The sequence below is a fragment of the Rhipicephalus microplus genome, chromosome 6, assembly GCF_043290135.1.
Source record: "Rhipicephalus microplus isolate Deutch F79 chromosome 6, USDA_Rmic, whole genome shotgun sequence".
NCBI lineage: Eukaryota > Metazoa > Arthropoda > Arachnida > Ixodida > Ixodidae > Rhipicephalus > Rhipicephalus microplus.
In genome coordinates this window covers 27,982,593-28,004,112 of record NC_134705.1, presented here as the reverse complement: position 1 = coordinate 28,004,112, position 21,520 = coordinate 27,982,593, and the positions used below count along the sequence as shown (strand labels likewise).

At 46.6% G+C, this 21,520-nt stretch overlaps 1 protein-coding gene across 1 annotated transcript in view; it reads right to left on the bottom strand.

Moving 5' to 3' along the window:
• norpA (no receptor potential A) overlaps positions 1-21,520 on the bottom strand; it is a 553,315-nt gene that overhangs the window by 24,192 nt on the left and 507,603 nt on the right. Inside the window, exon 33 of the mRNA XM_075865873.1 lies at positions 9,258-9,402. Within this exon, the coding sequence (XP_075721988.1) occupies positions 9,258-9,402 (145 nt within the window). The remainder of the gene's footprint in view (positions 1-9,257; positions 9,403-21,520) is intronic.

Sequence of the window (21,520 nt, the reverse complement as noted above, 5' to 3'; positions counted from 1 at the left end):
AAAACGCTGTGAAGTAGTTGACAGCAACATCAATGTTCAAAGTACATATGTCATTGCAACCTAGACGAGCGATGGTATAAAACTGTTCCCTGTCGGCTCTGTTTATGAGCCACTTGGCAACACGTGTTGGACACTCAGTTACTGTAGTTGTGCTCAAAACTACGGGGAAGTGGTCACTTCCGTACAGATTACTGACGACTTTCCACTGGAGTAGAGGCACAAGAGATGGAGATACTATGCTTAGGTCTATGGAGGAGTAGGTGTTATTAGCGAGATTATAATAGGTTGGTTGTTTTCGATTTAGGAGACACGCGCTCGACGAGAGAAGGAACTGTTCAATCAGTCGACCTCGCGCGTCATACCGAGAGTCACCCCATAGCCTGCTATGCGCATTAAAGTCTCCAAGAAGAACATAAGGCTCCGGAAGTTCAACAATTAAAGAGTGTAAATCACGTTTTTGCAGCTGATAGCTAGGAGGAATGGAAATAGTGCAGATTGTGATCAGTTTATCAAAAATAACCGCTCGAACAGCCACTGCCTCAAGGGATGTTTGGAGTTGTAAGTGTGTGCATGCAATCCCTTGATTCACTATGATGGCAACACCTCCGGATGATGTCATGGCATCAACACGGTCCTTTCGGAAAATAACGTAATTACGAAGAAAATTTGTGTGTTTTGAATTAAAGTGTGTTTCTTGTACACACAGCACTTTTGGTGAGTGTTCATGTAAGAGTTCTTGGATGTCGTCAAGGTTTCTGAGAAGGCCCCTGACGTTCCATTGTATAATTTGAGTGTTCATGGTGAATGTAAAATAGTGCTGTGTGTACGAAAAGCGAGTGGCTGTTTAGACAGGGAGTTTGAGTTCACTAACAGGGCCGTCACCAGGCCCTGTTATCTGCTTTTTTGTTTTCTTGGCGCGCTCCAAGGAGCCACGCCGCTCTTTCGGCACCAAAGTTACCGACGTATCCATTGCCTCCTCGAAGGCACTGGGTGCCCGCACGTGCCGGCTATATATAGTTCGAATTTCGGGCCTCGCCTGGTGAGGTGAGGCCTTGAGACCCGAGGACTCTGGAGTCTCCGGTCTCTGTTTGGGAGTAGGCGGTGTAGCCTGGGCTACAGCCGCCTTGGGGCCAGGTGCCACAACCGCCGGCTCGCTATGCGCGGGCCGAAGGAGTGGCGAAGGCTGGTGCGGCGGTGCCCCCTGACGCGCCGCATCAGAGTATGTAGGTCCATAGAATGGTGCTACTCTTCGCCGTGCTTCCTTAAATGAAAGTTTTCCTTCACCTTCAACGTAATTATTTCTTTTTCTTTTTCCAGTATGTGCAGGAGCGTGAATATGTGGCATGGTTTCCTTCAAAATTTACACAGTGTGACGGTTGTTTGCAGTTCTCAGACACGTGGCCTAGGACTCCACATTGTGCACAAGCCTGGCGACTGCGACAGGTTCTAGAGCCATGGCCATACCTCTGGCATTGGAAGCAACGACAAGGGTTTATTATGTACGGCCTGATAGATGTCTTCGTGTGCCCTGTTTGAATAGATTCTGGTAGTTTACTGGATGCAAACGTGAGTATTAAGTGTTTTGTCGGTGTTTCCTTATTATCTCTTCTGATGATGATTCTCGGTACATTAGTGACATTTTGGCTCTTCCACCCCTCCAAATGTTCAGTCTCAGTCAAGTCAAGTAAGTCCATGTCAGATACCACTCCGCGAGTTGTGTTCATTGATCTATGTGGTGTTATGGTTATTGGTATGCCACCGAAATCTGAAAGACGGTCTAGCTTTTCAAATTGTTCTTTGTCACGGATTTCGAGGAGGTCTCCGCTAGCCATTTTGGTTACCTTGTATCCTGCGGCAAGAGTTTCGGTAAGACATTACCGAAACTCTTGGCACTCACATAGCACCGCTGCAACATTTACAAAATCAGGCCATCCGTATATTAACGTTCAGCTCATTCAGCTGTTGTGTGTCCGACATTCTTCATAATAACAGAATCCTATCATTAGACAACCTTGTTAAATACAATTTATCCATAGTGTTATTTAAAATAATGAAGAACCCTCCTCCAGTAAACATATTTCTAGACGATGTTCTAGTAAACACCAACCGAGCAAGATTTGCAGCTAACAACAATTTATTATTGCCATTAGTCCATACTAATTATGAAAAACACTCTGGTTATTTCACGTCCTTATCAACCTGAAACAGTCTTCCCCTTAACGTTAAGCAGTCTTCATCATTAGCTATTTTTAAAAACACATTATTTACTTTTCTGCTGGATACCATAGAATTCTAAGATGTGCAATATTATCTACACCTGTTCATATTCATGCACTTTTAATGGTGCCACAGCTACTCATCTTTTTCTTGCTTTTTTTCGTTCCTCTGTTCGTTTCGACAATAATATTTGGGTTTTTATTTTATTTCTTATATGTTCTTTGCAGTGTTTTGTTGTACTTTGTTTTTGTTAAAATTTGTTTTTTTAGCCTGTATTCCATTTATTTGTATAACTTATTCCACGTTGCTGCATTTTACTTGTGCATATTTATCACATTTTCTGACAAGAGGTCCCCCTTCAGCCAAGTGCTCTGGGACCTCCTTCTGTATGTTTATGTAAGCATGTATGTTTTGTACGAAAGTAAAAATAAATAAACTGAAACTGAAAAAAAACTGAAACATCTAGCAGCTACAAAAGGAGAGACGGTCCTGGCTTGCTTTTCAGTTTTTTCACAGTGGATAACATGAAAGTGAGGATATGTTTCTATTGGCCTGTTGAAAAAGTTTATGTCATCGGTGCGTACCCGCTTTAGGCCGGTACGATCAGACAGTAGAGGGAATGCTCCGTGCATGCCAGTCTTATTTTTGTTCAGCGGCGTTGGCCGCCACCCACCACAGAGCCCAACAAGAGGACGCTGCAAGTTTGCGGATGCTGAAACCTGCAGACGCCAGCCATACAACGCCACTATAACCCAATGTGCCTAGGCCAAGGTAGGCTATTTGCACAGGGTTAACCCTAGCCGCCAGAAAGTTTGGAAGTAAACGAAAAAGACTAGAGGACAGGACAGATAAAAAGTGAGAATTAAAGACGAAGATGTAGGGAGAGAGAGAAAGGAAAAGGCGACTGCCGATTTCCCCTGGGTGGGTCAGCCCAGGGGTGCCGTTTACGTGAAGCTGGGGACAAAGGGGTGTGTTGCCTCTACCGGGGGGCCTTAATGGTCCAATCACCCAGCATCGGCTCGACCCCCAGGATCCCCTTTTCCCCGGACACGGCAAAGCCAGGCACGGCTAGGCGTGGGAGGGAGTCAAAACTCCCCTGTTAGCTCAGGTCCGTGATGTCGCTACACACCAAACGCCTACTTGTGCAGGCGCCCCTGCGGGGTCAGTATCTATCCAGGATCAATGCGAACACACATGAGCGATTCAAAGCTCGAGGTTGAGTGGGCACGGCGAACCTGGAGCGAACATGTGGCCTAAAAGGCCATTCTTCCGCATTGTGCAGGTTTTCCTGTTCGGTCTGGCCGGAACGCACTGCGCAACCGACGTATCAACAGCCTACACGTGCCGTATGGATTCACCCAAGATGGGCCCTTGCATCGCCAGTAATTGCTACCCTGTCATCGAGCTTGCTCCGCCCCCTTCGCATCATGTGACCTCGTCTGCGTCCCCTATAAAAGTTGGCATCCAGAACTTCAGCTTCAGTGGGCACGGCGGACCCGGAGCGAACATGTGGCCTAAAACGCCATTCTTCCGCATTGTGCAGGTGGGTACTCACTACTGTACAATAAGGAGCGATTGCCCTGGTCTTCTGGTCTTGCCGTGCCCCCATCAGTGCCTTTGTATTGCGTATGACGTTTACTGCGTATGCTCATTACTTCTGTGTGGGGATGTTGAGGTGAACCCTGGGCCTGTCGAGAAAATGCTGAAGGAGCTACTGGATGGTCAGAACAAAATTTCTTCGGACATAGCTGCGATAAAGGCGCAACAAGAAAACATGGAAAAAATTATTTCTGATTGGAACTCGCGTTTCGCTGTACTGGAACAACGTACTGCCTGTATTGATGCTCTGAAGGTGACAGTGGCCACGCTTGAAGCTAAAATTACTGATCTTGAAGACAGGAGCAGATGGTCCAACCTAGTTGTTTTCGGCATACCTGAGCCACCGGAAGAAACCGAGGACATGCTGAAAGAAGCTGTACTCACTGAGGTTTTTGAACATAAACTTGAGGTCAAATGCAAATCAGTAGGTAGAATTCACAGATTAGGCAAGCCCGGTGGCAGTCGCCCAGTTATCGTATATTTTCAGGATTACAACGAAAAGCAGCAAACTATATCGAATGCCCGTAAGCTAAAGGGTACAGATATTTCTGTTCAAAATGACTATTCTAAGGAAACACTCCGTAAACGTAAACTGCTCTGGAACAGCGCAAAAGAAGAAAAGAGACAAGGCAAGAAGGTTAATCTTGTACATGACAAACTTATGGTTGATCGGGATAGGTATGTATGGGATGACTGCAAAAACTCGAGGATTAAAATTGCCAGTTCCCAGTCCAGTAAACATAAAACATGACCTGAACGCCCCGATTCTAAACAACTGCGCCTCCTAAATATTAATGCACGCAGCATCGTGAATAAATCCGAGCAACTGGAGTCCATTCTTCTTGGCAATAGTCCGCACATTGTTGTTATCACGGAAACCTGGTTGTGTGACGATATCAGCGATGATGTCGTTTTCCCCTCCTCCTATCGGGTGTATCGTCGAGATAGAAATCGTAGCGGAGGCGGTGTTGCTGTGCTCGTAAAATGTGCTCTTGATGCGACGCTTCTTAATCAGATCGACGACCACGAAAGCCTTCCTTTGAAGGTATCCTTCTGTGGGCGTTCATTTCTTATCTTTGCTGTGTATCGTGCACCTGTCTCGCCTCCTCGGTTTCTGCATGACTTACACGAACACATGGCGTCATACAAGCATGACAGAATATTTCTTGTGGGCGATTTCAACATGCCTAACGTAAATTGGGACTCCGCTTTTGCCAGTGTCGGACAATCCCCGCAAACCTCGTATCTACTAGATATAATGATGTGCCATGATTTGCGCCAGGTGGTGAAGCAACCAACACGTGTCGGCATGACCTGTGCTTCTGTACTTGACCTTGTTTTTGTAAGTCAATCAATACAAAATTATTATGTCTGCATTGAAAATGGTCTTTCTGACCACCATATGGTGTCTTTTTCATGCTCTGTGGAAAAAGTGTGTACTGTGCCTCGAGCTAAATGTATTCGCGTCAAAAATTTTTCCCGTGCCCATGATGAATCTGTGTTAGATTATTTAGAACTCCGCCTAAGCAACTTCCACGGTTCTAACACTGCCCAAATGTGGGATACTTTCAAGAACATGTGTCTTCACTGTATCGAACATTTTGTTCCAGACAAGGTAAAAAAGACGCGTAAGCTAACCCCTTGGATTTCACGGGATATTTTACACTTGAAAAGAAAATTAAAACGCCTGAAGCGAGGAGTGTCCTCTCGTGACATCATTCAAACCACTCAATTAGCCCTTAATCAAGCCGTAGCAAGCGCTAAACGAAGTTATTTTGAGCACGAGTTGCCGAATTTCATTCGATCTGCTCCGCAGATATTTTGGAACTTCTAGTCGAACAAAAGAAAACCTATTGAAAAATTACGTCACGATAATGCGCTCCTCGTTGATAAGGCAGACATTGCTGAGCATTTCAACGCTTATTTCCACGGTGTATTTTCGGCAGTACATGAGCCTATGCCCCAAATTGTTTCCAATTGCAGAATCAATGCTGATATTGTGTCTATATCTGGTGTGATTTCTATGATGCTTAACCTAAAAACTAAGTCTTCACCTGGTCCTGACGGGATACCGAACGTTTTTCTTTCCCGTTACGCTGAAGCATTATCACCCTTTCTTGTGGCAATTTTCAACACATCATTATCTTCTGGTGTCCTACCCTTTGATTGGAAAGTCGGACGCATTGTTCCCGTGTTTAAAAAAGGCGATGTCATGGTTCCTGGTAATTATCGTCCCATTTCATTAACATCATCTTGCTGTAAAATTTTAGAACATATTATAGCTAACTACATTTCCAAGTTTCTCAACGATAACGGTTTATTATCCTGCTTCCAACATGGTTTTAGAAAAAGATTTTCTACTGCCACTCAATTAACCTCTATTGTTCACAGTTTTGCGGGCGTCCTTGATAAGACTGGCCAGGTTGACGTAATTTTCCTGGATTTTCGAAAGGCCTTTGACCTTGTTCCACATTTGCAACTCATGCTCAAACTACAGGCAATTGGACTTCCGGCCTTTATAACAAACTGGATTTCTTCTTATCTATCTGACCGCACGCAATATGTTAGTATTGATGATAAATGTTCCAAATCTTTACCCGTCACATCTGGCGTTCCGCAAGGTAGTGTACTAGGCCCTCTTTTGTTTCTTATATATATTAATGATATTGTTGATGTGATTACCAGCCCAGTACAAATTAGACTATTTGCAGATGATTGTATTGTTTTTAACGAAATAACTTGCCACGAGGATCAAATTCAATTAAATTCTAACCTTCTTAGCATACAGGCATGGTGCACAAAGTGGAATATGAAGTTAAATGCCGAAAAATCGGTCTTCATGAAAATTACTAAAAAGAAAAACAGCTTGTCGTTTTCCTATGAGCTTCCTGAACGGCCGCTTTGTGAAGTCAGTTGTTACAAGTACCTTGGTGTCACCATTACAAACAACCTAAGCTGGAATCAGCACGTTTCCAACGTCTGTGCGTCTTCTTTTCGCAAGCTCTGCCTTCTCAGACACAAACTTAAATTAGCTCTTCCAAGTGTTAAACTTCTTGCATACACATCGATTATTAGACCGAAACTCGAATATGCATGCTCAATTTGGGACCCGCACAAGCAAAAAAATATTCAGGCTCTTGAAATGATACAGCGCAAAGCGGTTCGCTTTATCTACTCAAAATATCGTTTATCAGACTTGCCTACTACTCTCATGAAAGAGCACGGGATCCAAACGCTGCAGGCACGACGTAAAATAGAAAGGCTTAAATTTCTTTACCAGCTTAAGAGCAACAAACTCGGCATTAGCCCTGATCAGTTTATTCAGCCATTGACTTCTCGGCGAACATGACATCGACACACTGCATCCCTGATCCCCTACAGCGCCAGAACAAACGTCTTCAAATTTTCCTTCTACCCACGCACCATATCTGACTGGAATGATCTGCCCATATCTGTTGTCTGTAGTATTGATGGGATTGAACATATAGAAAATTGAGACAGTATGTTTCTTTTTCTTTTTAGAAGTTGCTGTAATTTACCTTGTATTGTCGGTTTGTTTATACTTGAGCGATTATGCCCCTCCTGCTTGGGCCCCTTGTGGGGCCTGCAGTATGTCATAAATAAATAAATAAATAAATAAATAAATAAATAAATAAATAAATAAAATAAATACCCGACATCGGTAGTGTCGACTTGACGAATGCAAAAAGTAAATGTCAGGGTCCCAGCTGGAATCTAATTCAAGCATTCTGTGGGGAAATGAAGAATTTTACCACAGGGCTACGCCAGGTCTCGGAACTACTTTTCAAATAGACGCTAATCCTCGTGAAACGTCAATAGTGATTGCAGTGCTGCCTACCGAATTTTATAAACATTACATATGCACTCCTTTCATGCAGCCATCACGTCGTGTTAGCATCAATTAACACCATGCGCTGTAGTTGATTCATGTAGCATTGTCCAGGGCAAGCGCCTTCGCGAGCATCAGCGCTTCATATCAGGTTCTGGTGTTGCTAATACCCATGTTCCAGTTGGCATTGTTGCACAAGGGCAAACAACTGGTTATATAAACACCTGCAACTCTTCAACATATGTTTGTGCATGAAATAATTGTACATATATTTTGCGTCATTTCATGACGTTTCTCATAATAAAAAATTGCAACACAATCACCTTCCGTTCACGTGCTTCGCATAACGTCGATTTTCAGGTACGTGGGATCTGCTGAATTTTTTTTTAACAACACTGTTCCTTTGTTTTTATTTCAAATGACAACTTTGAGCATATCTGTCTGTCTGTGTGTGTTTGTGCATGTTTGCCTGCCTGCCTACCTGCCTGCCCGCCCGCCTGCCCGCCCGCCCGCTTGCTTGCTTGCCTGCCTGCCTGTCTATCTAGCCGCCTATGAAATTTAGCTCTCCTGACCACTGCGATAATGATATAGACACTCAAATTGGTGTGACATAACATGACTGTACGATGAACATAACTGACTAGTCATGACCTAAAAATCATGCCACATGTGTCATAAATGTCATGACTTAGAATTCATGGTCTTGCTGCTCTTGTGGCGGTTTCATTCACATGACATATTGCAAAACTGGTATGGTAAGACATGACTGCATGGTGAACATAAGTGACAGACCCTAACGTGGAAATCATGACATGCATGTCACGTAAGTGATGACTACATGCCATGCTCATAGTGCATTCCCCGTCATTTTGCTAGCTTCACATATACCAAATTTGGTATTACGGGACGTGTATATGACTGGTGCAAACATGATAATCATGACATGCATGTCATGTAAGAACATGACTACATATCACGTTCATAGTGCGCTTGTGGTTGTTTCGCTAGCTTCATATATACCAAATTTGATATTACGTGATGTGAATGGTCGACGAAGGTATATGAGCGGTGCAAATAATAATCATGAGATGCGTGTCATGTAAGAACATGACTATATTCCACGCTCATGATGTGCTCGTAGCCGTTACGATAGCTTCGCATAGACAGTTAAACTCCTTTATAAGAGACATTCTTCGGGCTGCAATTCTTGTCCTTTATATTACATGTCTCTTATAAGCACGGTACCATGTATGCATTTTCTTAAGAGCCTGTATTTTACTGTAGGCACACTCATAGGCACACTCGTGCATTAAAAGCTAATAAAGCCAGGGATTGCCAGGTTATGTTTTAGAAATGCCCTGTTGAAGTCATGCCGTCACACTATGGCTGATAGTTTTGCAAGATAAAGCAGGCGATTATCCTTGACAGGCTACCCAGTGTTGGTAGCCTGCCAAAATATTTGAGAAAAAGAAAGTTATTCCATTCAATTTTCTCTGATGTCATATCATTCGAATTCACTTCCCAATAAACATTTGTTATTCGCACTCAACAGCTGTATACTAAATCAAGAAGGGTGGCTGTGCGCACTCACATTGTCGATCTCACGCTGCAGGTCGTGTAGCTGCTTCTCGTGGACCTTTTTGAGGCGCTCTCGTTCCTTGCTCTGCTTCAGTGCCGCTGACTTGCGTTCCTCGATGAACTTCTTGGTGTTGTTGCTGTTCTTCTCGCGCAAACGCCTGCAAAAAAGTTGAGGCTGTCTCTCGAGCATGGAACCACTCTTATGTCTCGTGTTCATGGTAACTCCTGATTTCTGATTTTATAAGAAGCACTTTGAACGCTATTCCAACAGTAATGAAAAAAACACACAGACACTAAAAGAAGCTGAGAATAATAAAGTAAAGCTGGGAGTTGCCAGCTAAAATTTTTCAGGACAAGGAGGCACAGCACTGTTCCTCATGGACCCGCATAACCTCACCACCCGGTGACACCACTGCAGGAGAATTGGCTTGGAGGAGTGCCACGCACACTTATCTGGCGTACCCCAGCACATGTGTGCATGTATGTAGCTTGATTTGACCAATAACAGGCACTGTTTCATCGAAGCGTTGGCATTGCTGTGATTGATTGATTGATTTGTGGGGTTTAACGTCCCAAAACCACCATATGATTATGAGAGACGCTGTAGTGGAGGGCTCCGAAAATTTCGACCACCTGGGGTTCTTTAACGTGCACCCAAATCTGAGCACACGGGCCTACAACATTTCCGCCTCCATCGGAAATGCAGCCGCCACAGCCGGGATTCGAACCCGCGCCCTGCGGGTCAGCAGCCGAGTACCTTAGCCACTAGACCACCGTGGCAGGGCGCATTGCTGTGATGTGCCAGTCACGTACAGCTGATAGCAGCTAGAGCTTGGTACATAACGTAAGTGAAATAGTGGACACAAATCTACACAAGTGCCATAAAAATGTTTATTTGAAACAGCGGAGAATGAGTTATGTATAGTACCAGGTGGGGCAGCTGTGCACATCACACAGACATGACTGTGAATTATATTAAAATCAGTATGAAGGAAGGCCATAAGTTTCTTTTCATACAAACTAACAGCTAGAACATGTGTGCTTTAAGGAAACGTGTACCATACCACTCGATCTAGATCTAACTAGATGCTTAAAAAATTGTTTGACAGAACACCATGGCTATTGCCACGAACTGTTGGCCACCGCTAAACAAGCGCTGCCAGTCTACGCTGCGTGCGCCTTCTATCTTATCTCCCTCTTCCCCTTCCCTTACCTTTCGTTCTTATAAAATCCCAAGCCAGACAATAAACGCTTGCTTTTTGCCCTGGCCACTCTGTTCGTGCATTTTGGGGCGCGGCCCAGCCGCGGGGCCGGTTATAACAGTGGCGACGAGCATTTCAACAAAGAACGAGACCCAGCTGCTTCCTGAAGGCGGGCAAGCAGCCACCCCATCGACAGGCATGAGTCATCGCCTCCCGGAATTCAACGACGACACAGATAAGTGGCAAGCGTACCTCGTGAAGGTTGAGGCATATTTTGAAGCAAACGAAGTCACTGACGATGCCAGGAAAAGAGCCCTGTTGGTAGCCGCACTTTGGTCGCGAATGATTGATGTGCTATGCGGTAGAGTGGCACCGCAGAAGCCAAACGCACTCGGCTACGATGCGGTAGTGAAAGTTCTAAGCGAGTATTATGACCCACGACCAAACGAAATTTCAGAAAGCTTCAAGTTTGTCCACCGAAACCAGCAGGAAGGAGAGTCTGTTCACGCATTCATTGTGGAAATACGGCGCCTAGCGCATAACTGCAACTTCTCGTCCATGCTGGATAGGATGTTAAGGGACCGTATTGTGCGCGGGGTACGTTCAAGAAATTTGCAAAAGCAGCTGCTCGCGAAACCTGAGTTGACGTTACAAGAAGCAGAGGCACTTGCGTTGGCGGCAGAAAGTGCAGAGTTAGATGCGGAGAACATAAATCGAGAAATGCCCCCGGTAACAGTGTCGGCAATGAAGGAGCAACGCTGGGTGCCGCGAGGCCAGAAGAAAAACGAAGGTGGAAAGCCATGCGAGTGCTGCGGAAAGCGTAATCATAAGCGCGCGACCTGTTCAATGCGTGGGAGGCACTGTTACAAATGTGGAAAACAAGGGCACTTGGCACGCATGTGCCAAAGGATCGTCGACAACGCGTTGAATGTAACAGCCTAAGCCAACGACAGTGATAGCAGCGCGTCGCAACTTTGGTTTGTAACTTCGAAGAATTCATTGGTGCCACCGATTCAGGAAACGTTCACGTGGAACGGCGTAAAGCTGAAGATGGACGTTGACACCGGCTCGCCCGTATGCGTCATTCCTAGAGCAACCTACAAAGCCCACCGTCATCAATGGCCGAAGTTCCAGGAGCCGAAGATAAAGCTGGCGTGCTATTTGGGGAAGCTACCCGTACTCGGAGTACTGTCAATACGTGTATGCCACAAATCGGCGGAGGTTGATTGTAACATAATCGTCTTGGACTGCGAAGGTCCTCTCCTGTGCGGTCGTGATTTGCTGCAGAAACTACAAGAGCAGGGCACAGCAGTACTCCACGTAGCTGTGCCACCACTCGGGTCGAGCCCAGAGTCTCCGCCCTCGCCTGCAGTGTTGGACCACTACTCCGACCTGTGCACGGAGGGCGTAGGACTCATGAAAGGCCCACCGGTGCGCCTTCACATCAAGCCTGGAGTGACGCCAAAGTTCTTCAAGGCAAGAAAGGTACCCTACGCTCTGTTGGATAAAGTTTCAGAGGAATTAGATCGACTCGTGGCAGCTGGCATTATATCACCAGTGACGCACTCGGAATGGGCTACCCCCATTGTTCCAGTCTTAAAGAAAGACGGCACAGTTCGCATTTGCGGTGACTTCAAGATTACTTTGAACTTAGTATGCGAGCTGGAACAATACCCGCTGCCTCTTATCGAGGATATTTTTGCGCAATTAGGTGGGGGGGAGCAATTCAGCATTTTGGATTTGCGCGACGCCTACAACCAGATCCCGCTATACGAAGAGTCTCGCAAATTGGCCGTGATAAACACCCACAAGGGCCTCTTTTGCTTTAACCGCCTCCCGTTTGGGATTGCTTCGGCACCGGCGATATTTCAAAGGCGGATTGAATCAATCCTACAGGGCTTGCCTGGGGTGCAAGCGTACCTAGATGACGTGTTGATAGCGGAAGAGGGTGACAGCCAAAACCGCAATCTGATGGCTGTGCTCGAGCGCTTCCGTGAACATGGCATTAAGCTTCGTGCTGATAAGTGCCGCGTTAGTGAGCCCTCTGTTACATATCTAGGTCACCGTATTGACGCGAACGGACTGCATCCCATGGAAAAGAACGTGGATTCTATCAGGCTAGCCCCCTCTCCACAGAACGTCTGTGAACTACGCTCATTTCTGGGCATGGTAACCTTTTATAACAAGTTTATGCCCGACTTGTCTACCATTCTAGCACCGTTGTACAAACTGCTGAAAAAGGGCGCTAAGTGGACGTGGAGCACCAAAGAAAAGAAAGCCTTTGTCCAGGTGAAAAATGCGTTGTGCACGGCACCCATACTCACTCATTTTGACCCGAACCGTGAGCTCTTCTTGGAGTGTGATGCGTCCCCATACGGAGTTGGTGCTGCACTTTTTCATCACACCGAAGGCGAGAAGCGACCCGTAGGCTTTCGATCGAGAACGCTGACAACTGCCGAAAGAAAGTACTCTCAGATCGAGCACGAGGCGTTAGCCTAGATATTTGGTGTTACTAGGTTTAGGGACTACCTGTTGGGGCGAGAGTTCACTCTGGTTACGGATCACCAGCCGTTGCTGGGCCTGTTAAGGCACGACCGTCAGACCCCCGTCATGGCGGCAGCCAGAATACAAAGATGGGCGCTAGTACTTGGTGCATACAAGTATAAACTGCAGTACAAGCCGGGAAAATTTATGCTCAACGCGGATGCATTAAGCCGGTTACCCCAATCTCTTGAACAGGAGCTGCAGGACGACGAGGATGCGGCCGAGTACGTCCTCGTCGTGGACCAGTGGGACGAGCCGGCGGTGCCCATGAAAGAGCTTAAAGCCCTCACGCAGTCAGACGGTGTACTGTCAAGTGTGTGTAGGTACGTCATCCAAGGTTGGCCACAACGCACTGTGGAGGAAGGCACAGAGATGCGGGAGTATCACAAAAGGCGGAACGAGCTGTCCGTGCAGCATAACTTGCTTCACTGGGGTCATCGTGTTGTGGTTCCGGCGGAAGCCAGGAAGAAGCTACTGAAGTTATTACATGGAGCTCATCAAGGAGTTTCTGCAATGAAGGCAGTTGCACGGTCAAAATTTTCTGCCACACACAGTAGTGTCTGATAATGGCAAGCCATTCACCGGATGGGAGTTCAACGAGTTCTTGCAACAGAACGGGGTAGTTCACGTGCGGGCACCTCCCTACCATCCACAGAGTAATGGACTCGCCGAACGTGCGGTGCGAACCATCAAAGACGGACTAAAGAAGTGTGGGGACGCAGACTTGTCAAAGACGCTGGCTAGAACACTGTGCCGCTATAAAAACATGCCGCTTCCGTCCGGGCGCTCACCACCAGAAATGTTGTTGGGTTACCAGCTCCGCACCCGATTAGACATGTGTTTTCCTCCCAGGAGCCGAGCAACAGGGGATGTCCACTCTGCTGACAGCGCCGGGTGGAACTTCGCACCGAGAGATCCTGTGTACCTTCGCAATTACGGTCGTGGTGACAAGTGGACACCTGGGAAGGTACGGTCAACCTCTGGTGCACGCATCGTGTCTGTCGACACGGAGAACGGGCGTTTTCACCGGCACATGGACCAGCTCAGGCAGAGAAGCATCGAAGAACCGTCGAGTCCAGAGGCTCTCACTAGCCCCCAGATAAGCCCGGACCCTCCAATACAAGACTGCGAAGCTCCAACGGCTACTGGCCCCGGTCTTTCGGGCCACCCGCCCCCAGAGCTAAGACGTTCCACACGTATCAAGAAGCCAGTAGAGCGTTATGGATTCTAAGGAAGAAGGAATGCCACGAACTGTTGGCCACCGCTAAACAAGTGCTGCCAGTCTACGCTGCGCGCGCCTTCTATCTTATCTCCCTCTTCCCCTTCCCTTACCTTTCGTTCTTATAAAAACCCAAGCCGGACAATAAACGCTTGCTTTTTGCCCTGGCCACTCTGTTCGTGCATTTCTGGTCGCGACCCAGCCGCGGGGCCGGTTATAACAGCTATAAACACCAACTCAAAGAGGGTCTTTTTGCCACACTGCTGCCCATGAAGATGTCAGCTTTCGATTCAATTGATGTAACTGTAAAGAATAAAGAAAAAATAGCCCATGAGATTACTGAAGCTGAAATGATTGAGTGTTTAGGCACATATTGCAGAATGCTTTGTTAGTTTATCCGATCGAGAACTTGCATTCCTTCGTTCCAATTTTAAAAAGTTTACAGTAATGCCTGTGTGACATGCCATGTGCGACATGCCGTAAAAAAATATTTCTCTGCTGTTTCAAATAAACATTTGCTGACAGTGCTTGCATGATCTTGCTTACTAGATCCCTGTCAAAGTTTGTGATCTTCCACTTGTTCCATTTTCATTATCTCTAGATAGTTGTGTGTAGCTTGCTAAGCATATACCATAACTGTGGTGGTGCTTGCTTTACTGTACATGCATATTTGCTGTGAGAGCTCTGTTCTTTTTAACATACCATTTTGTAAGCAAAACGAAGACAATCTACAGCTGAATACTGTTAGGACTACATTGGTCTTGCTTTCTGAGTGCTCCACAAGGCTTCGTAGTTCTGAAACCAGTAAGCGCCTGAAGACTAGAACAAGAAGATGACACACAGAGTGCTTAGTCATGAAAAGTATTCTTGTTCCCATCTTTGTGCACTTACCAGTTTCATAATGCTTAGACCCAGCCACTCACTCAAACTTTCGTATCAGTTTGCCGCTGTTCCATGCTGTCGTCTATTCTTACAGTTCTCAGAAAAATCCTGATTGCATCGCAGTGGTGGGTCAACAGTGGTGCGAGACACGCAGTTGGCATCAAATGCTTCCACCTGAACTGGTACAGCAATGGTGTGTTGAATTTGCAGAGTCTGAGACAACACCATGCGAGGTGACTGGAAGGGTTCTCAAAGCTTGCAAGCCAACAAAAGGCGTGATGTTAGCTTACCACTTTAAAAGGTCTGCCGAACAGATAGGGGTGAAACTTTGATGTGGCTGAAATGATCGACAACACCATTCGAGGTGACTGGAAGGGTTCTCAAAGCTTGCAAGCCAACAAAAGGCGTGATGTTAGCTTACCACTTTAAAAGGTCTGCCGAACAGATAGGGGTGAAACTTTGATGTGGCTGAAATGATCGCAAGACATTCCTTTCTCATCGTGCAGTAGCTGGTGTAGTCAGCAGTTTTCTGACTGTTATGCTTGTTGACGTGTGGCACAGTGAAGAGAGGAGCTGTACATGTCAAGGCTGGCAAACACGCATGTATTCTATAACTGGATGATCTTCAGACACAATGCCCACATAACAGTGACTTCACACACTAAATATTAAGATCAACAATTATGCAATGACCTTGCAGGACGCACTTCGGTGCCTAAATATTTGATTTCACATCCTCAAGACGTCTGCAACACACATTCACAGTGAGCCCACCATAACTGATGCCAGTTTCACCACACTGCCTCTCACTCAAGAAAGTTGTTTCACCTTGAACAACTTCAGTCTGTAAAGTTGACCTGAAGGACAAGGACTAGTTTGACAAATTTACAAGGGGTGCAACAGCAAAAATAAATTTGTATAAATTTTTGGAGCAAGGAAACATAAATTTAGAGCAGGTCGCATGGGAAAAAATATTCATTTTTGTTGTATATTGATCTGTTTGGTTTTGGTTCCACTATCACTGCCGCAGGTAACGGCAGTGTTGTTTATGTATATAAGCATGCGTATATAAGCATGCGCAAGTTGGAATAAAGGGGCTTTTGTTCCGATGGGCACTCAAGTTGTGTAGTCGTTCATTAACCGGTGGCACACGCCGCAACTACATTGACGACGAGGATCCTTGTTTAGGAGGGGGTCTGATTTTCGTCATTTTCGTCGACTGTTTCCCGCACCATGAGTGTTTCTGGTCTGGCACCACAGCCCTCGTTCTTGCCCACGCCTGGCCGCCCTGCTGTTGCCTCGCCACAATGGATCCGCCTCTTCGAGAATTTTCTGCTCGCATCTGGTGTTTCGGACTGTGCGCCGGACCGTCGCAAGGCTCTCCTAATCCACAGCCTCGGTGTAGAAGGTCAGCGCATATTTCACACACTACCGCTTCAGTCTTCGGCCAACGCAAAGTCCGGTGAGCCAACTACTGATACGGATTCGGTAGATGTCAAGTACACTTCTCAGACACAGCATGAAGCGTCGTCGTACGATACTGCCGTCGCAGCGCTGCATGCGCACTTCACGACAACAACAAATGTTGTGGTCGAACGACACCGGTTTGGTAGGCGCGTGCAGCAAGTTGTGAAGCAATCAATGAGTACATTATCGCACTACGTGAGCTCTCTGCTACGTGCTCTTTTCCTTCTCAGGAAGATTCCTTGCGTGACCAGTTCGTTGCGGGCGTATTATCTCGAAACTTGCACGAGCGGTTGCTGCTTGAAGGGTCTTCTCTTTCATTCGCTCGAGCTGTACTAATAGCAACGCAGTTTGAGCAGGCAACAAATGATTGCAAAGAATTTGCTACTGCGGATGTCCAAAGCATAAATGCTCGCAAAAACACCCCTCTGCCCGCATCTTCTGCCAGCGACCCCTCGAAGCGGTCGCGCAGCCAACAGGGCCAGTGTTACCGCTGCAGTTCACCTCGGCACAGCGCATTTCATTCCGCTGCCCTGCCAAAACAAGCGGTGTCATGGTTGCGGTATTATGGGTCCTTTTCGCTCAGTCTGCAACAAAAACGCCGCTCTTGTTCGTGAATTAGACGACGAAAGTTCGATAACTGAAGAAGTATTGAGCATTCTTGCCATGACGACATTCACTCGTCTCGCAATCTACGTATCAGTAGCAGTTGGGGAAACGAAGTTAGCTTTCCTCGTGGATTCAGGGTCATCAGTATCGATTTTGACGCATGACCTATTTAGGCAGCATTTTGAAGGTCAGCAGCTTCCAGCTGCTCGAACTAGACTACTGAACTATTCGAAGAAACCCATTCCAGTGTACGGTTGCTTCTTTGCTGATGTCACGTACAATAACTGCACAACAAAGCTTCTTTTTTATGTCGTTGAACAAGGCACCTCGCTTTTGGGTATTGATGCAATTAAGGCGCTCAGTTTGCAGATTGATGGGTCGTCACTACAGTGTCTTGAAACTACAGCGGGGCGTACTAGTGCTCGAACAGAGCACACCGCAGTCATGACAGAGGCGGAGGAGCCCATTCACCTTCCATCAGAATTAGTCGAAGAGTTTGGTGCTATTTTTGATCCAGGACTTGGCATCGCAAAGAGTTTTGTTCATCTCGTCAAAACACGGTCGACAGTTCAGACAGTTGCTTCAAAACTCAGGCGCCTTCCGCTCTCACTGTGGCCACGAGTCTCGGAAGAACTGCGCCGCTTGGAAAAAATAGACGTGATAGAGCGAATAGAGGCATCCGAGTGGGTGTCCCCCATTGTTGTAGTTGAAAAGAAAGATGGAGGTATCCGCCTTTGTGTAGATCTTCGACAGGTAAACAAAGCTGTCGTTTTGCAGGTAGCTTTCCCCTTCCTCATACAGAAGAGCTATTGCATAGTTTAGTGGGGGCAACCCACTTTTCCAAGCTTGACCTTGCATCAGCGTACCATCAGGTCATGCTTCACCCCGAGAGCCGCGATTTAATGGCTTTTATAACACACGACGGCCTCTTTCGTTTTAAGCGCGTGTGTATTGGGCTCGCTTCGGCACCATCTGCTTTTCAGAGCATGATGTCGAAAATTCTTCAGGGCTGCAGCGGCGTTTTGTTCTATATCGATGACATCATTGTGTTTGGGAAGGGCAGAAAGGAGCACATGGCGAATCTTACCGCAGTGCTGAGGTACATAAAAGAGGCAGGACTCAAATTGAACACGAAATGCGTCATCGATACGCCGGAGCTTGCGTTCTTGGGCCACAGGATCACCGCAAACGGTACTGTGCCGTTGAAGGAAAAGGTTGCTTCCATCCGAGACACTTCAGCGCCTACGGATCCAGCCAGCCTTCGATCATTTCTGGGATTGGCAGAATATTATTCTAGGTTTATTCCCAATTTCGCTGACATGGTTGAGCCAATGCGTGTCCTGCTAAGAAAGGGGCAGCGATTCGCTTGGTCTGACGAGATAGACGCTAGTTTCAGAAAGACCGAAGACGCGCTGGCATCTAGCTCTATACCGAGAATGTTCGATGAATCTCTTCCAGTCTTATTGTCGACGCACCCATCAGAGTGTGGAGTTGGAGCGGTCCTACAGCAGGTGGACGGACATAAACTGCACACTGTCACTTTCGCATCTCGAGTCCTTTTGCCAGCTGAGAGGAAATATTTGGTAGGAGAAGGGGAAGCGTTGGCCTGTGTTTGGGCGTGCGAGCGGTGGCACGTGTACTTGTGGGGACGCCACTTCACGTTGCTCACCAATCATCAAGCCTTGGTGGCATTGCTTTCAATCCAAGGAACAGGAAGGCGCCCTTTGCGGGTAGCGCGATGGACAGAGCGCCTACTACGGTACAACTATACCGTCGAGTACCGCAAGGGGTCGCAAAACCAAGTGGCGGACGCACTCTCATGCTTGCCCGCGTCGTCTTTCCAGGAAGAAGAAACGCTGTTTGACGAGGTTGTATCAGTTCTCGGAATTCCATCCTGCATTACCAGAGAACAGTTTAAGCAGTCCCAATCGCAAGATAGTGCACTGCAACAAAGCAAAATCTATGTGCAATCGTCGTGGCCTGCACACAAATCATTATCGGCCGAGCTCCAGCCATTCTTCAAAGTATGTGACGAACTTTCTGTGGTAGACAATCTTATCTTGCGTAGCGAACGGCTTGTAGTTTCCACGTCACTGACGCAGCAGGTAATCGCTGCAGCACATGAGTCGCATCCCGAAGTGGTGCGAACAAAAGCGCGGCTGCAAGAAAAGTATTGGTGGCCGGGCATGGACCGCCAAGTCGAGCTAGCTATCCAAATGTGTAGCATATGCCAGGAAGCAGACAAGAGCGTCAAGGTGCGAGCCACACTCTTGCAACCGGTCCCCTTTCCAGAGCAGCCGTGGCTCAAACTCGGCATGGATATTGTAGGCCCATTTGAAAGGGCGCCCTACGATTGCAGATATGTAATCACGCTTGTAGATTATTATTCCAAATAGCCCGAACTGCATTTCTGTAGCGAGACGACAACCAGCACAGTAATACGCTTCTTAGTCGCTGTGTTCGCACGTGAAGGCTACCCAGAAGAGGTTATTTGCGATAATGGTCCACAGTTTGCATCTCGAGAGTTGGAGGTATTTATTCCAGATCGCGGCATCCAGGTCAAACATTCGTCCCTATAGTATCCAGAAGCAAACGGTCAAGTAGAGCGCTTTAACAGAGTATTAAAAAGCTTCATTCAAGTGGCGGTTCTTGAGCAGCGACCCTTGTGCCAGGCGGTAACAGAGTACCTGGGTGTTTACCGATGCTCACCGCATGCTACAACGGCAAGGGCTCTAGCTCTTCTGCTACACGGGCGGCTGCCAAGAACTCGGTTGGATGTCGTCCGGCATCCGTCGGTAACCTTCTTTGATGACCCTAACTCGGAACTCTGGGGCTTACGTGAGCGGGTAAAGCAAAAGCAACAGAGCAGCAAACGATAGACAGACGCTCGGAGGGCTGCAAGAGAAACCACAGTTGATGTTGGTGACTTCGTGAGAGTGAAGAAACCCACTACTAGCAGCTGGCCAGGGTGCTGGGGAGGAGAGCATACAGGTGGCACACCAACCCGCATCAACAACTGGACAACACTTGCCGTGACCAAAACACCGGTCGCTAAAAGAAAGATTTCACGCGCTAGTCTAAGAGGTTCCATGCACTGATTGTCATGCCACTTACATCGGTGAGACAAAAAATTTCCGGAGAGGATAAAGCAAAATTAAAACAATGTGCATAGTTTCAACACTGCATGAAACACTCTCACAGAACACAACGTAAAGATAGACCATCATATCAACTTGGACGGCGCCTAGATTGTTGACACGAAAGGTAGCCGCACAAAAAGACAGTTTTAGAGTCCTAGCATATTCAAACAACACCTAGAAACATTAACCGCTCAATTGGGACATTGCCGAGTGTATACGTGCATGGTCTACGAAATCAGTAGTGAAAACACCGTAGCAACTAGAATGGTGGGAAGAGGGATGATGGAGAAGGGCACACCACGAAGAGAAGTCACTAGCCATGGAGCTGGCCAAACAGTCATCCTTGAAGAAGCCACCAAATCGATCCGGAAACGTCGGATCAATTTTTAGTTTTTAATTTTAACATTAGAAACTTTGGAATAAAAGTGCTTGGAGGATTCATTTTATTCATATGAATTTTTACCCAGCCAGAGAGATCTCTGTTAAATATGTGCTCACCTTTAAATATGTACAAACTATTAGACATCAACTAAATTGAGCACAGTGAACATGGGCACTGCCATTTCTATAAAGCAGTATTTTTAACAACGCTACAGAGCAAAGAATGTCCACTTTAGCATTTGCAGCCCCGGTAAAATCCTTTGAAAGACTCTGAAAATGCAAATGTATATCTGCCAAGCTGGCGGCTTTGTAATTCAAGAGATTTGTAAAGCAAATTTTTTGAATCTCTTGAAAACAAGGGCGGGCAGCGAAAAAAATTGCCACAACGGCGAAGCAATGACTGCAATAGCAACAAAATGAAAGGTCACGCACAGAATTGCAAGCAGATTGAAACATGCCCTGCTTTTCTCATGCACAAATGATGCATGAAACGTACTCATACGTACAGATGAACGTGAATAAGCATCTCGGAATTGTTACTTTGCTGTGTCTGAAAAGCGCGCCCTTTTCACAAACAAAGGCTGTGCAACAATTGCAGTGACCTTTGTGCGCCCCGTAACTACAATAGAATCGTTCCAGTGCAAGCCCAATGCCAGCCCAGACGTATGATTTTTCCCACCGGGAAATAAAGGCGGGCTAGAGATCGTCTACTCCCCTCTCTCCGCGGGCCAAAGTACGTGCGAGAAATGAGAGCAACTGCGCGCTAATTGAACCGTCTTGCTGATAATGCTGAAAACACGATGCACTCATCTCCACTTACGTTTGCAGTGACGAC